Below are 14,343 nucleotides of genomic sequence, written 5' to 3'. Positions count from 1 at the left end.
TCACACCATAGGCCTTTCCCTACCTTTCTTAGTCTTTCTGGCTATCTGGAGGAAAAGGCCGAGGGGGGGGGGGGTTAGCCAACAATCCTTTTATCAAGTATGCGGTATTCGAAACGATGAGAGACTCATGATCGCGGCATCTCTGATTGGTAAAGTGAAAGGTTCAAGGACACACGCGTCGTGCGTCGATTGGCTCTCGAGATGCAAGACAGCCTCAAAAGAAGGAGCGGGAGGGATAGAGATGAACCGCTGGTTGGCCGTGTCAATCCCAATCAGATATCACCACACGCATCAAATGAATGTAAGCGCCAAGCCTCTGACACCTCTCACATGCGCTGCGAAGCGCAGCCTGATCTTGAGTTGGTTGCATTGTCTCTCTCTCAGCCGCTTTACCCCTCTTTTCTGGCCCTCCGAATCGAGCTGAGGTTCTCATCTCTTTGCAAACTCCATGTTCATGCGATTTTCTGTTACCAAACGCCTTGTCCTTTCACGATTAGTCGGCACTTGAAGATTTCGTCTGGATGGAATCCGCTTCACGACGGTCACCATGGCGCCCGGCAAACTGAAGGCCCTGGACAGCCCTGACCTCTACACCATTGGCTGGATTGCTGCGCTGCCCATCGAACGAGCTGCTGCTGCTGCTATGCTAGATGAAGAGCACGCACAGCCGGAGGGCTTCTCGAGGAACTCAAACGACAAGAACTCATATACCTGGGGTCGCATAGGTGATCACTATGTCGTCATTGCTTCCCTACCGGCCGGCGTTCATGGAATTGTCCCAGCAAATGCTACCGCGTCAAGCCTGTTATCCTCGTTGCCTTCGATTCGCCTTGGACTTCTAGTTGGTATTGGTGGTGGTATTCCTCGACCGAATGGCGATTATGACATCCGTCTGGGAGATGTCATCGTGAGTCAGCCCGATGGCACAACGGGCGGCGTCTGCCAGTACGACTTTGTCAAGGTAAAGTCGGGAAATCGTCGCGAGCGAAAGGGCTTTTTGGCGCCGCCCCCGAACGTACTCCTTCACGCTGTTGCAAATATCCGGTCAGCTCACGAGCTACGGGATCCCAAGATCCCCAGCTTTCTTGAAGAGATGCGAAGACAGTACCCCAAAATGGCCAAGAAAACCAAGCAGAGTCCAGGCTACATACACCAGGGTTTCGCCAACGACAAGCTGTTCCAGCCGTCTTACGAGCATGTATCCAGCCAGCGTGAGGGCTGCCAAAGCTGCGAAGTAGCTCAAGAGGTCGAGCGCGATGAACGTGAGTCTGCGGATCCTGAGATCCACTACGGCGTCATCGCATCTGGTAATACGCTTGTCAAATGTGGCATCGCTCGGGACCGGATCATCGCCGAAGTGGGAGAAGAATGTATCTGTTTCGAGATGGAGGCGGCTGGATTGATGAATGAGTTTCCCTGCCTCGTGATACGAGGTGTTTGCGACTACGCCGACTCTCACAAGAATGATCAATGGCAGCGCTATGCATCTGCCACGGCTGCTGCGTATGCTAAAGAACTCCTTGCCTACGTACCAGAAGCCGACGTCCAGAAGACCAAGCGAGCGTCAGAAATTCTTCAATCGGGTTAGTTTAATTTTCCTGCGGTCGAATTGGATGTTGTTTCGGCCTGGAACTCTCGAATCGATATGTATTCTACGCACAAAGCACAGCCAAGCTAACTGCATTCAGTTGATCAGAAACTTGGCATCGTGCAGCAAGCCTCAGAAGCAGTATATGCCAAAGTAGAGTCCATCATTCTCAGTGACCGTAGCCAAAAACTCCGAGAATGGCTTGCAGCGCCAGACCCGAACACCAACGCCAACCACGCCAGAGAACTTCGACATGAGGGTACAGGGACATGGCTTCTGGAAACATCGACCTTTCAGGAGTGGGCTTTGGGCACCAATCGACACTTATGGCTTCGGGGCATGGCTGGATGCGGCAAGACGGTCCTAAGCACAACTGTCTTGGATCATCTCACAAAGACCGATGACAGAACGATTCTCAGCTTCTTCTTCGACTTCAGCGACAAAACAAAACAAACGAAGGATAGCTTACTACGATCCATCGCTCTCCAGTTATACCAGCCAGGCCGCAGCTCAGTGGCAGCACATCTCGATGATTCGTTTCGCACGCACCAAGAGGGCAACCTGAAACCAACCACTGCCAATCTTGAAGAGCTTGTTGATAAACTGTTGACAGCAGAGCAGAGAGTTGTCATCCTTCTCGACGCCTTGGACGAGTCCACGACAAGAGATGAGATCATCTCATGGATCAAACGCATATACGAGAGTCTGAGCTTGGTTCAGATGTTTTACACCAGTAGAGAGGAAGCTGAGTTTATGGACGTCTTTCCCAGCACAATCAGGAAGGAATGCTGTCTCGCAATCGACAAAGGAGCGACCGATATGGATGTAGCATCCTACGTATCAGCAAGGCTTCAAACTCAGCCAGACTTCACAAGGAAAAGGCTGTCTGGGGACGTCCTTGACCAAATTCGAAAAAAGGTTGGAACCGGGGCTAATGGAATGTAAGTTCCTGAACAAACGTCCAATATCAAAATATGGCGATGGATGGTGTTTTGACTTCTGTTCCAGGTTTAGGTGGGCAGCTTGCCAACTAGACAGTCTAGCCAAATCACCGAGTCTGGACGAACTTGAGCAACAACTAGACAGCTTACCTCTTGATTTGCCAGATACGTATTGTCGCATGCTCGATAGCATAACGCCTCATTACCGAGAACGTACGATGCGCCTGTTGCAGTTTCTTGTGTTTTCAGATCGACCTTTGACCTTGAAAGAGGGCGTTGAGATTTTTGCTACGGAAATTCAAGGCGAACAGCCTGGTTTTAAACCAGGGCGCAGACTTTTCAACGGCAATGATATACTGCGTCACTGCAATAGTTTAATTGCACTGATTGATGTCGAACAAGGGCAGTACTGGCGAGAAGTCACAGTACCTGTACAGGAACTGCATCTCGCTCACTTTTCAGTCAAAGAGTATCTGTTGGTTCACGAACAGATTTTCAACCCGAGAGATGCCAGTATAGCCATCACGAAGACTTTATTGACTTACTTAACGGATATCCCGGAAACATTTCGGAGAAATGGATTCCAAGAGGATTTTCCGCTGGCGTCATATGCTGCTAAGGCTTGGACATCGTTCGCTATCATTGCCGAAGCATTCGAAGACGTATCAACGATTGCAGTCTCGTTCGTTCAACGAAAAGCAACACTCGACAAATGGATCTACCTTAGAAACCCATTTGCTCTGGGGGAGTCGTACTTTTACTACGCTTGTCAGTTCGGGCTCAAAGCGGTCGCCATATCAATTATCAAGGAAGGAATCGACATTGATGGTGGGCAACATGGACCTTACGGGAGCCCAATTCAAGTGGCTTCCTACTATGGTTACCTCGAAATCTTCCGGCTACTGATCGCCGCCAACGCAGACGTCAATGTCAAGGGAGGCAAGTTTGGAAATGCCCTCCAAGCTGCCTGCTGTGAAGGTCATACTGAGATTGCAAAGCTTCTTATCAAACACAATGCGAATATTGAAGCTGAGGGAGGTAAATATGGAACCGCCCTTCGGGCAGCCTGCTCTAAAGGTCGTCTCGATATTGTCCGCCTGCTTCTCAAGCATAACGCGCATATCAACGCTACAAGTAAGCGAGGCACAGCCCTTCAGGATGCCTGTTTTACAGGTAATATTGAGATTGCACAGCTTCTCATCAAACATAACGCGCATATTGATGCTAAGGGTGGTGTAAATATAACCCCCCTTCAAATTGCTTGTCGTTCAGGTTATATCAATATTGTCCGCCTGCTTCTCAAGCATAACGCGCATATCAACGCTATAAGTAAGCGAAGCACAGCCCTTCAGGGTGCCTGTTTTGCAGGTAATATTGAGATTGTACAGCTTCTCATCAAACACAACGCATATATTAATGCTGAGGGTGGTGCAAATGTAACCCCCCTTCAAGTTGCTTGTCGTTCAGGTCATATCGATATTGTCCGCCTGCTCATTAAGCATAACGCACGTATCAACACGCGGACGGGGGAATACGGAAACGCGCTCGTGGCAGCCTCCAGCGGCGGTCATCTCAAGATAGTTGAACTGCTCCTCTCTTTGCAAGCAGACATCAACGCAGGCGAGACTTCCGTGGGCAATGCACTCATGGTGGCATGCAAAGGCGGGTACGACGCCCTTGTTCGACTGCTTCTCAATAAAGGGGCAGATGTTCAAACCCCACCAGGGGTCATTGAATGCCCACTCATGGCGGCGTGTTGTCAAAAGCATGAACTTGTTGATATCGTGCAACTCCTGCTTGACCACGGAGCGGATGTCCATTTCAAAGGTGGTAAATATGGAAACCCGCTGCAGGCGGCAGCGTTCTTTGGTCACAAGAAGATCATCACACTCCTGTTGGACAGAGGCGCAGACGTCAACGCGCCGGGAGGAGACTTTGGAAGCGCTCTCCAAGCTGCTTGCTGTCCTTTTCATTCTGATATCGAAGTTGTCCAGCTCTTGATAGACCAGGGAGCGGATCTCAATGCACAAGGTGGCGAATGGGGCTCTCCACTCCAAGCGGCATACCATTTCAATGAAGAGGCAGTCTTCCATTTCCTCGTTGCATCTGGCGCGGATGTCAAAGCTTTAAACACCACCGATATAGAAAGCCTTTTACGCAGTACGATCGACAGAAGTTCTGCCAGTCAATTCCGGATGCTAGCAAGCTTGGGGGAGCATTCCAGACTCAACGCCAGCGCCTTGAGTGATCTTTTGCAGCATGCATGCCATAAGCGTTTTCAGGAAGGCATCGAGGCCTTGCTCAACTTTGGCGCAAAGATCAATGCGCGGGGGGGCAAGTACGGCAGTGCTTTGCACGCGGCGTGTTCGAATGGTGCCTACTATAGGGAGCAGACCGTACGCTTCCTGCTTGAGTCAGGTGCGGATGTCAACACAAAGCACGATAAACGCGGCGATGTTCTTCAACTTGCGTGTTGTAGGGGCAACCAAAGTATGGTAGATATGCTGATCAACTTCGGCGCAGATGTCAACGCGCATGGACCCGGAGGAACCAGCGCTATCCATCTCGCCTCACGCAACGGGCACCCGAGCATTGTTTCAACGCCCCTCGCGCGAGAGGCTGATGCCAACATGATCGATAAGAGTGGGTGGACGCCACTACACGAAGCTTCATGGAGAGGTCACGATGAGGTAGTGACCATACTTCTCAGAAATGGGTCCGATCTCGAAGCTAAAGAGCGTCGAGGACTTACACCCATTCACCTAGCATCGGTAGAAGGCCATGAAGAGGCAGTAAAACTTCTACTTGACGAAGGATCCAACGTTGAATGGACCGATAATGATGGGCAAACGCCACTGCACCGGGCATCATGTTCCGGGCAGGAGGGGGTGGTCAAGATACTCCTTAGGAATGGAGCCAACATCGAGTCCACTACTAATGATGGGCAAACGCCACTACATATCGCGTCTCAGAAGGGGCGTAAGGAGGTGGTTGAAGTACTCGTTGAGAACGGAGCCAATATCAAACCTACTGATATTGATGGGCATACGCCACTTTACCTAGCAGCGTGCGAGGGCTACAAAGAGGTAGCCAAACTACTTATCAAGAACGGGGCCAACAGCGGGGACAGATGGAAGTCATTTGTTCTTGATTCATTTCACGACCATCATCGGCTGGTGGAGCTACTTTTCAAGAACGGAGCCGACGATCACTCCGAAGAAACAGAGGAACACCCTGACTTCACTCATTCGCTCATATGATACACGGAGGTTATTTCTTTCGGATACGCGCTTTCATAATTTCTATTCTAGCTCAAGCTATATGATCATTTCACAAACACTCCCGATTCAAAAAGTCTTGAAACCTGTGACCTGTTCTTTACCATAACCATCACGCTCCCGTAAAAAGCCCACCTTACCAACGCCATCCCAAACCAAAATCCAACCAAACATCACTCATCATCTACCCCCTCCCAAACAACTTCTTCGCCGTCACCCTCCTCGTAGACGAAGGGGCATACTCCTGCTCGTGACCATACGCCCCGTACCCGCCCTGCTGCTGCTGCTCACTCACAGAGCTATTCGACCTGTGCACATACGACGACGCGTCAGGCGTCAGCGGCTCCTCAGCCCTCAGCTTCTGAGGACGGGGAGGCGGGGGAGGTGCCTGTGAAGGGGCCGCCTGAGTCTGAGCCTGAGCCGGCGCGCGGTAGTAATCCTCGTCCCACTCGGAGTTGGAGGTGTTGGCGCGGGTGGCCTCCTGGCGGGACGTCTGGTGGTTGGCGTAGTTGTAGTTGCCGTTTGTGGCGGGTTCCGGCTGGGGTGTGGCGGTTGGCCTTTCACGCTCACGCTCGCGCTCGCGCTCGTCGCGGGAGCGGGTTGGGCGGTGCGATGGTGCGCTTGGTGTTGCTGCTGGTGCTGGGGTGGAGGTGTTGTTGGATACCGGCTTGCGTGTTGTCTCGCGCGGCGCTTCGCGGGTCTTTTCTTCATCTTCGTCTGAGGTGTTCTCTTCTAGGTCGCGATCCTCGTCGGCGTACTGTGTTCTGGTTAGTGATGATACTTCATATACGAAAGGATGTGAACTCACCATTCTCAGCTCTTTCCTCATGGCGAGGTTGGCACAAATATCCTTGGCCTCCTCGATGGCTACCTTCTGTGCCTTGAGCGTCATTCTGCGGTCTCTAGTCTCCTTGTTCTCCGCGGCGATGGCCTCGACAGTCTCATTCTGCATACCCAGGATCTCCACTGAGTTGAAGATTCCGTACATGCCCTGCAAGAGATGACGTTCCACAACCTGGGTGATGGTGTTACGGATAAACGTCTTCGCAGCGAGTTCGTAAAAGATCAACATCTTCTCGCACACCTCCTGAGCCTCGGTGTATGTTCCACCCTCCTTGGTGACCTCCTGCTGCCACTTGCGCAGACGCTCCTCGTATTCCGGATCGTACGGCTGGATCTCGAGGTTCATATCCTGAGTCAGACGCTCGAGCTCCTCCTGTGCGTCCGCCATGAGCTTCTTGATCTGCGGGTCGAGGAATTGGTACCGGAGAGGCTCGCGCATGCGCTGAGGCCAGGCAAAGTCGATGACCTCGCTCAGGAACTCATTGCACACGACACCAAGGTTATCCTTGTGTTCTTGTGCGAGCTTGGGCCAGTTCTCGGAATAGCTCTGGAAGAGCATGTAGACCGCGCGGGGCTTGGGGTCCATGGGGAACTCAGAACCGCGGATTTGTCTCAGGAGCATCTCGACTTCCTTGGTGACGAAGTCCCGCTTGCCGCTGTCGGAGATCGTGACGCCGTCGATAGACCGCGGGTCGGTTGATGACGAGAATCCGAACTTGCGCCCGTTCTGGCGGATGCGGTGGGAGAACTTCTCGTTCTCTTCGATGGCGCGCGCGCGCAGATTCTGGGCGGGCGTGCCACGGGGGTCGGCGGTCGCGCGGAAGAAGTTCTTGCGGGGAGGATTCTTGTAGAAACCATAGACGGCTGGGATGACGAGTTCCTTGGAGGATGAAAAGAGCTCGACGAGCTCGATGCGCATCTCCTCGACTGTGTCCTTGCCGGTGCCCATCGACTTGAGCTCCGTGTCGCAGTCATCGAGAGCCCTTTGGATCTGCTTGCGAAGAGTCTTGACGTGGCGGCCGATATGACGCTGAAGTTGAACGGACAGCTTCTGCTTCAATGCGGTGGCACCGCACATTGAGCCAGGGAGAGCGCGCCATTTTCCACGACCGAAGAATTCCTCTTCGCGTTGTCTGCGTTCACGGGCGGACGGCCACGGCTGGCCTTGGTCACGAGGACCGGGGTTGAGCAAGACATACCAGCCGAGCTTGAAGAAGTTCTGTTTGTCCCTGTTCTGGACGAGCTCGATGAACTTATCCTCCAGGCCGATAGACTCGCAGAGATCTGGCTTGGTGAGAACACCGATGGTACGGCTGCCGGAGGGGTCGAAGTGGCGAGCTTTGGTGAGAATAGGCGCCTGTACATAATCGGTGTTACCGCCGACGACGGCAAGAATGATGGTTCGCGTCGACTTCATGTAGCGATCGCAAAGCGTCTCGATGGTTTTGATGTCGTCCATGGACTGGTCGTTATTGGCATTCTTAACGAGACCGGGCAAATCGACGAGGGTGAGAAGTGGCATATCCGGGCCGCGCTTCTCAACAACCAGGATGTCGCGGGCGGCGAAGCGACCGGGAATGTTCTTCGGCGCAATCAGCTCGACGGCGGATCTCATGAGCGATTCAAATGACATGTCGGTGTCGACAGCGCCGCCAAACTGCTTCAATCGCTCCTGTTCCCTAAAGTTGCGGTTCTTGTCGGGGATGATGGAGACATTGAGAGTCGCCTCGGCGGACCTCCTCAATCGGATCTCGGTCGCGAATCGTGTGCAAGCGCCAGCGTCGCGGGGGAACGGCGTTCCCGTAATAGCCTCAAGGACTGAACTCTTTCCGGCGGACTGGTCGCCGACGACGACGATCTGCGGGAGCTTGACATTGTCAAGCTGGGCAAACTGCAGCTTGTCGATGAGCTCGAGCAGGCCGCGCTGCTCGTTGGCCATGTCCGCCGTCCCCAGCGCCGAGTCGATGGTCGGAGCCATTTCGCGTTCGGGTCTGGGTGAGACGTTAGCTGTTGAGCGATAGTCACGGCCTGCTGGTGGTGGTGATTCGTACAATGATCCCATCAGAGTCATGCAGTGGTGTCTAAAAAAGAGTCGCGATGTATCTTCTCTATGTGCGAGTAAAAGAGAAAGTTCGAAAAGCAAAGACGTCACCAACGCGGGAAGGGTAGAACAGGGACAGCAAGCCTTTTAAACAAGAGGACCGAACGTATGCCTAGTACAAGCTTATGTGGAACAACGCAGCAGCCCCCAGAGAGACTCGCGTCTGGACCGAACATATCACATGCGCATGCACATCCAATGGCTATGAACGGGTGCCTGGATCTGGCTTCTAAGTCGTCGCAAGGCTGGCGTCGTCAGCTCTCCCATGACAAGTCCCAGTGGCCAAACGGGCGACGTGGGGAAGAAAGCGTAAAAGCTTCGCCTGCCAGGTTGCCACCGGTAGGGAAATATGCAGCAAACACCAGTCATTTCGGATAGCATTCCGTTCTTCATGGATGTTGCTTGGCTGGAGGCAGCCGTCACCGTGTGTTCGGACCCTTTGGCAGTGAAATGAACAGCAAAGATGCCGTCACTTGCGTCTGCGGCTCGGCAAAAAAGACCCAACAATTAGGTGTATCCATACGCGAACAGTCTGGGGGAAGAACAAAACGCAGTGAAAAGACAAGGGGTGCCCGGAGCTCATCCATGTCTGCGCAAAGGGCCACAAGGGCGAAGCCACAGAGTTGGAGACCAAACAAGCTGATGTTTGAATGTCGGACGAATGACGTCGGCCGCTCGGCGCTAGCACAGCCTCATTCTCTCTCGTCCGCAGCACCCGCGGCCAGCGAGACTCGTCTTGTTCAACCCACCCTTCAGGCAAACGGGCAGAGACATCTAGCTCGCATGACGGGGCGTACGCGTCGGAGGCCACTCGTCTGCCAATCAGTCTTCGGACAAGTCCGTGGGATGGCTGGTGGTTTTAGCGAATGAATGAGTTGTCAAGCGAGGAGCGCCAAGTTGGTTTGGTGCCGGTAGTGAATTGTCCAGGAAATGGTTTTGCCACTTGTGCAAGTTGGATTAAGATTTGAATATGCCACCTGTGGCAGTGCAGTCAAGCCACAAATGACTGAATTCCGCTTTTGGACTAGACTATCTTTTGAGATGTGGCTGGAGAAATGTCTGTGGCGAGTGTTTGTGGCTTCGCCCGGCGTCCTCCAGCTTCCTCGACTTCAACCGTGCACTTCATCATCCTTCTGACTTCATCTGTCACCGTTCTGTATGAGCTTCACTAACATGCAGCCGCCATGAAACACCATGAACCCGCCAGCCTACATCACGACCGTTCCAAAAGTCCGTGCCGGCATACCCCTCAGTACGCAAACTCCTGCCCAACAAGCTTCTCACTCAGCTTCCACAACCGATCCGCGTCCACCTCACTCTGCGCCCAACAGTGCACCTCCTCCTTGTACGGATCCGCGACGTGACAGTCATTCACATACACCCCGTTCCGCGCCTTCAGCTCCGGGTCGAACGACGCATAAACGTGCGTCGCAACCCCCTCGTCCAGGTCCTTGGGCCTGAGGTCCCCGATCCCCCACATCCACCTCGTCCCCATCGCCTCGTCCGCGCGCCTGAAACTCTCCATGAACCCCGCCGCGTCCCCCGCCCCGTGCGCCCCGAGGTTCGTGCCGACGTAGCCCGGGCACAGGCTGAACGCCGACAGGCCCCCGGACGACGACGCCCCGAGCCGCCCGGCCAGCGCGAGCGAGAAGAGCGCGTTGGCCGTCTTGGACTGCCCGTACGCGGCCCACTTGCCGTACGTCCTGCCGCCGTCGAAGGCGTGGTCTGTCCAGCGGATCACGCCGAGGCGGTGGCCGCCGCTGCTGACGTTCACGACGCGCGGGTCCGGGGCGGCGAGGATCTTGGGCATGAGGAGGTTCGTGAGGAGGAAGTGCGAGAGGTGGTTCGTCTGGAACTGCGACTCGAAGTTGTCCACGGTGAGGGCGTAGGGGACGGCCATGATCCCGGCGTTGTTGACGAGGAGGTCGATGTGGGGGACGTCGGTCCACGAGTTCACCGTCGAGGCGGCTTCCCGGACTTGGGCGAGAGAGGTGAGGTCTAAGGTGAGCGGCTTTATGGTGATGTCTGGGTGTGCAGCTGCGACGTCGTCGATGAGGGGTTGGAACTTTGTGGGGTTGCGGCCGGCGAGGATGAAGATAGAGGGCTTGGCGGCTGCGACTTGCTTGACGAAGGATTCACCCAGACTCCCCGGCGAGACACCAGTGATGAGGATGGTCTTATTGGCGATGTGAGGTGCGTAGATGGGCACCAGCTCGCTTGCGCGGGTAGTGTCGTCGTAGGATGGCGCCATGTTGTCAGTTTTGCTGCTCCTCGAGTGATCTCGACAGTGCGTTGTGACGATTCCGAGCCTAAGGATTGAGGATGGGCTAATCGGGTTGATGCTTCATGTTCTGGGAATCAATCGCCAGAGAAGCCATTGAAGCTATATACTCGTTCATGTCCACAATCTCCTGATGAACTGATGGACCTCCCTGCCCGTGCCGCGATACTATCGAGCTTGGCTTATTACATTCAACCAATGAGACTCAGCATGATGCTTGATACTGAACCATCCATTGTTACCATTGCGCTTTGCAGCCCAACTTCACGACTCGCATGCTGCCGAATTCGAGGTGTCCAACTGGGCATGTCCGGAGTTAACGGTTCTAAGCGGGTTCTAATGGACGTTGGTGCTGGACTTTCGGGGTTAGAGGACGGAATCACCAACAAAAGAGCAAGGAAATCCGAGTGCAAACGAAAAGTCTTTGTAATATTGTAATTCAAGTTCCATCAACACCGTGTTCCTGCGCCAACCTGCGAAGGTTAATTCCAGCACCCAGATATCAAGGATGGCCCGATGCCGAGTTCCATTTTGCCCGAGCTTACAAACGCAGCAACCCAAGATTTACTGACCCAACAACTCCATCGCCCATTAAAACTGCCCTCAAAACAAAATCGCGCTGTGCCGCACAATCGACGATCCGTGCTCACTTCTTCCGTCCCTGTCCGCTACCCCTCGTAGCGCCAGTAGTGCTCGGCACCGAGCCCCACTGGTATGCCCCACTACCGGAGCCGGCGAACGGTTGGTAGGCGCCGATGTTGCGGTACGGCGCCGCCGAGTCGGGCTCCGAGAGCCAGTTGTTCAGCGCTGCAGACCCGCTGCTTTGTTGATATGTGTAGGTAGCCGGCATTTGGCCTTGATATTGGCGCGGAAGCGAAATGTATTGGGATGAGGTTTGGTTTTGGTTTGCAGACATTTTAGTGGTTGTTTGTCTGGTGAGTTGGTTTCACTAGGTTAGTGAATTGGGCAAGACTCGATGATGGAATGGAGAGTTCGTGGCTGATGCACTGATTGATGGTGATGATGCGGAAACTAGAACACGACTTTCCCTTCAGTACCTTTTTGGTCATTTTATAATTTCCAGATCCTCACAATTTCCTTCTTTCGCTGTAAAAGGACCGCCGCGATCCTCGCGTCCTCCTGAGGAGTAGAGGAGCAGCCTCGAATCCTCAATGAGGAGTGTCGGGTCTCTGCCGCGCAGAATGCCCAGCAGGGTCTTTTTGCGGTCCTTTTATGCGTCGCCCAAATGAAGCGAGATCTAAATCACATAAAAGCCAGAATGTCATCAGTTAAACACCATCTACGTATGCGTCCTGGTCAAAAAGACCGTCGCGGCCGAGACTTTTGCAGCGTATGTTCTGAAAAAGGCAGATAAAAGAACCGGGCATATGGAAAGCCCAAGGCTTCTCCCACACCACCACGTTGCCGTCAGCTACTGCAGGCACAGTCCGCCTACGCCCGAGGTGTGGCAAGATAGCCTCCTTCGTGAGACGGCAGATGATATCTTTTCTCTTTTTTTTTTGCCCGGTCGCCACTGTTGAAAACGATGGCACGCTTGCCTGGTAGACAGGGCAGATGGCACGACGAGTCTTGCTATGCCCCCGTTGGTGTACTTGGCCTCGCTAATGCAGGGTCTTTTTACATGATTGGTCGCCTCAACTTCAGCATCAGCGAGGACGACAGAGAGAGAACCTGAAGCATGTGACCACGGTTGCTTAAAGTACCGCAGGTTGAGCTGCCGTGCTATCGCTTTGAATAGGCATTCGTCTTACGCAACGACCCGATGAGGGTACGAAAACATCTCTGCCTGTCGACCTATCCTACCGGTAGGCAGCATCAAAGAAAGTCAAGAGCAGAAGCTGCTGGTGCAACCCGGAACTTGTTCGTGGTGCCAACAGCAAGTGAAGTAGTCAAGTGAACCTCGACGTCCTTTCATAGGGCTCAGATGTCGGGTTAACTGTACGCGACGCCTCATCAGACACCACATGCACGCAGCGACGAGCGTAAACACGTAGATTGGAGAAAGTCTCCGGGTATCTTATATTCTGCAAGCTGTAAGCAACCTCCTGAAAGGACGGCCAGCAGCACCGCCTATGATACAGACCACATAACCGCAAATGTGGCCATCCCTGGCTCGGCCAGTCACATGTAAAATTCGAAAATCAACTCCTCTCCCATCCAACAGCTCTAAATAACCCCCCAATCGCCTCGAGCACGGTGTCGACCACGGACTTGACGAAGCCCTGGCGCTTGTTCTTGCCGGACGAGTCCCGCAGGGGGTCCTCGCTGCCCATCGTCGGCAGCACGTTGTCGCTCGCGGACAGGCTCACGAAGAGCGCGAAGGGGACCATCCAGACGCAGAGGCCGAAGTAGGACGCGATCTCGGTGAAGGTCGGGATGTCGGGCTGGTCGTAGTAGGAGTGCATGTTGGAGTAGGATCGCTGTTGCGCGGCGGAGAAGTGGCGGAACCAGAGGTAGTGGTTGACCAGCACCAGGACTGTGTGTTGACGTTAGTCTACTTACTCGTGGCGGAAGAAGCTGGAGAGGGTGGTCACATACCGCAAGACGCCAGGAACAGAGGGTCAGTCAGCCTAACGAAGGGGAACCGGCGCATGTTGCCGAGGTATATGACGTGGGAGACGATGCCCATGAGAGTCAACTTGAAGGGGAAACGGTCGACGACGCAGAGCACGAGCTGCAGGACCATAATCGAGTAAATAAGCCTCGTGAGAAAGCGCTTCGCAATCACGGTATGCTCTTCGACGAGCTCGGAGAGGTAGTACAGACCCGAAGCTGGAGGCACATGGCTACGTCAGTATACTGCCAAGGGAGACCCGGGGACAGAAGCCGGGGTGGTAACGAACCGATTGCCAGGGTCAGGAAGCAGAAGCCCACGATGGAGCCCAAGTAGCCGACGAGAGGTAGAATCCACATCTTGACGGTGGTGTTGAATCCTCAAGAAAATAGTGTACAATGTGGCATGAGAAGGGAAGGAGGGGAGTAAAAAAAGAGAGAGTGGAAGTGGTGGTGGGCAATGACAGCTTAGCTCCAGTAGTAGCACATTGTGTAATTAAAGCCAGGCGCATGCACGGGGAACGGGAGGCGCGTCGGGACGGGGTGGGTTCCATTTCGCAAGCGTGGCCTTTGCGCCGGAGTCTCGGAGCAGCTCTTGATCCGGAGGGCGGAATGACGGAGTGGTTGATAAGATAAGAAAAGCCCCACCTGTCCCTCCAAACTTCTTATCTTATCGATAGCTATCCGCCTTTGCGAATTTTGAAGATTCCCACGACACAAAAATTCACCGCCAAAGT

General features: G+C 53.8%; 6 protein-coding genes across 6 annotated transcripts; 1 reads left to right on the top strand and 5 right to left on the bottom strand.

Annotated features, from left to right (window-relative positions):
* Positions 1-547: 547 nt before the first annotated feature.
* On the top strand, positions 548-2,533 carry CkaCkLH20_08594 (pfs domain-containing protein; the record flags this gene model as incomplete). The annotated part of the gene is made up of 2 exons (XM_038891309.1): positions 548-1,583; positions 1,689-2,533. 2 exons carry the CDS (start codon positions 548-550, stop codon positions 2,531-2,533), a joined length of 1,881 nt encoding a protein of 626 aa, XP_038743321.1.
* Positions 2,534-3,992: 1,459 nt separating this feature from the next.
* On the bottom strand, positions 3,993-4,622 carry CkaCkLH20_08593 (uncharacterized protein; the record flags this gene model as incomplete). Its single annotated transcript, XM_038891308.1, has 1 exon — positions 3,993-4,622. The coding sequence occupies one exon, from the start codon at positions 4,620-4,622 to the stop codon at positions 3,993-3,995; it is 630 nt and encodes a 209-aa protein (XP_038743320.1).
* Positions 4,623-5,991: 1,369 nt separating this feature from the next.
* On the bottom strand, positions 5,992-8,628 carry CkaCkLH20_08592 (dynamin family protein; the record flags this gene model as incomplete). Its single annotated transcript, XM_038891307.1, has 2 exons — positions 5,992-6,564; positions 6,616-8,628. The coding sequence occupies 2 exons, from the start codon at positions 8,626-8,628 to the stop codon at positions 5,992-5,994; spliced, it is 2,586 nt and encodes an 861-aa protein (XP_038743319.1).
* Positions 8,629-10,000: 1,372 nt separating this feature from the next.
* CkaCkLH20_08591 (uncharacterized protein) lies at positions 10,001-11,002 on the bottom strand (the record flags this gene model as incomplete). The annotated part of the gene is made up of 1 exon (XM_038891306.1): positions 10,001-11,002. The coding sequence occupies one exon, from the start codon at positions 11,000-11,002 to the stop codon at positions 10,001-10,003; it is 1,002 nt and encodes a 333-aa protein (XP_038743318.1).
* Positions 11,003-11,678: 676 nt separating this feature from the next.
* On the bottom strand, positions 11,679-11,882 carry CkaCkLH20_08590 (uncharacterized protein; the record flags this gene model as incomplete). The annotated part of the gene is made up of 1 exon (XM_038891305.1): positions 11,679-11,882. One exon carries the CDS (start codon positions 11,880-11,882, stop codon positions 11,679-11,681), a length of 204 nt encoding a protein of 67 aa, XP_038743317.1.
* Positions 11,883-13,194: 1,312 nt separating this feature from the next.
* Positions 13,195-13,966, bottom strand: CkaCkLH20_08589 (duf396 domain protein; the record flags this gene model as incomplete). The annotated part of the gene is made up of 3 exons (XM_038891304.1): positions 13,195-13,529; positions 13,592-13,825; positions 13,897-13,966. 3 exons carry the CDS (start codon positions 13,964-13,966, stop codon positions 13,195-13,197), a joined length of 639 nt encoding a protein of 212 aa, XP_038743316.1.
* Positions 13,967-14,343: the final 377 nt, after the last annotated feature.

Source organism: Colletotrichum karsti (genome assembly GCF_011947395.1).
Source record: "Colletotrichum karsti strain CkLH20 chromosome Unknown Scaffold29, whole genome shotgun sequence".
In the NCBI taxonomy this organism is placed as follows: Eukaryota; Fungi; Ascomycota; class Sordariomycetes; order Glomerellales; family Glomerellaceae; genus Colletotrichum; species Colletotrichum karsti.
The sequence above is the reverse complement of the archived record's forward strand: the minus strand, read 5'-3'. Positions and strand labels throughout refer to the sequence as shown.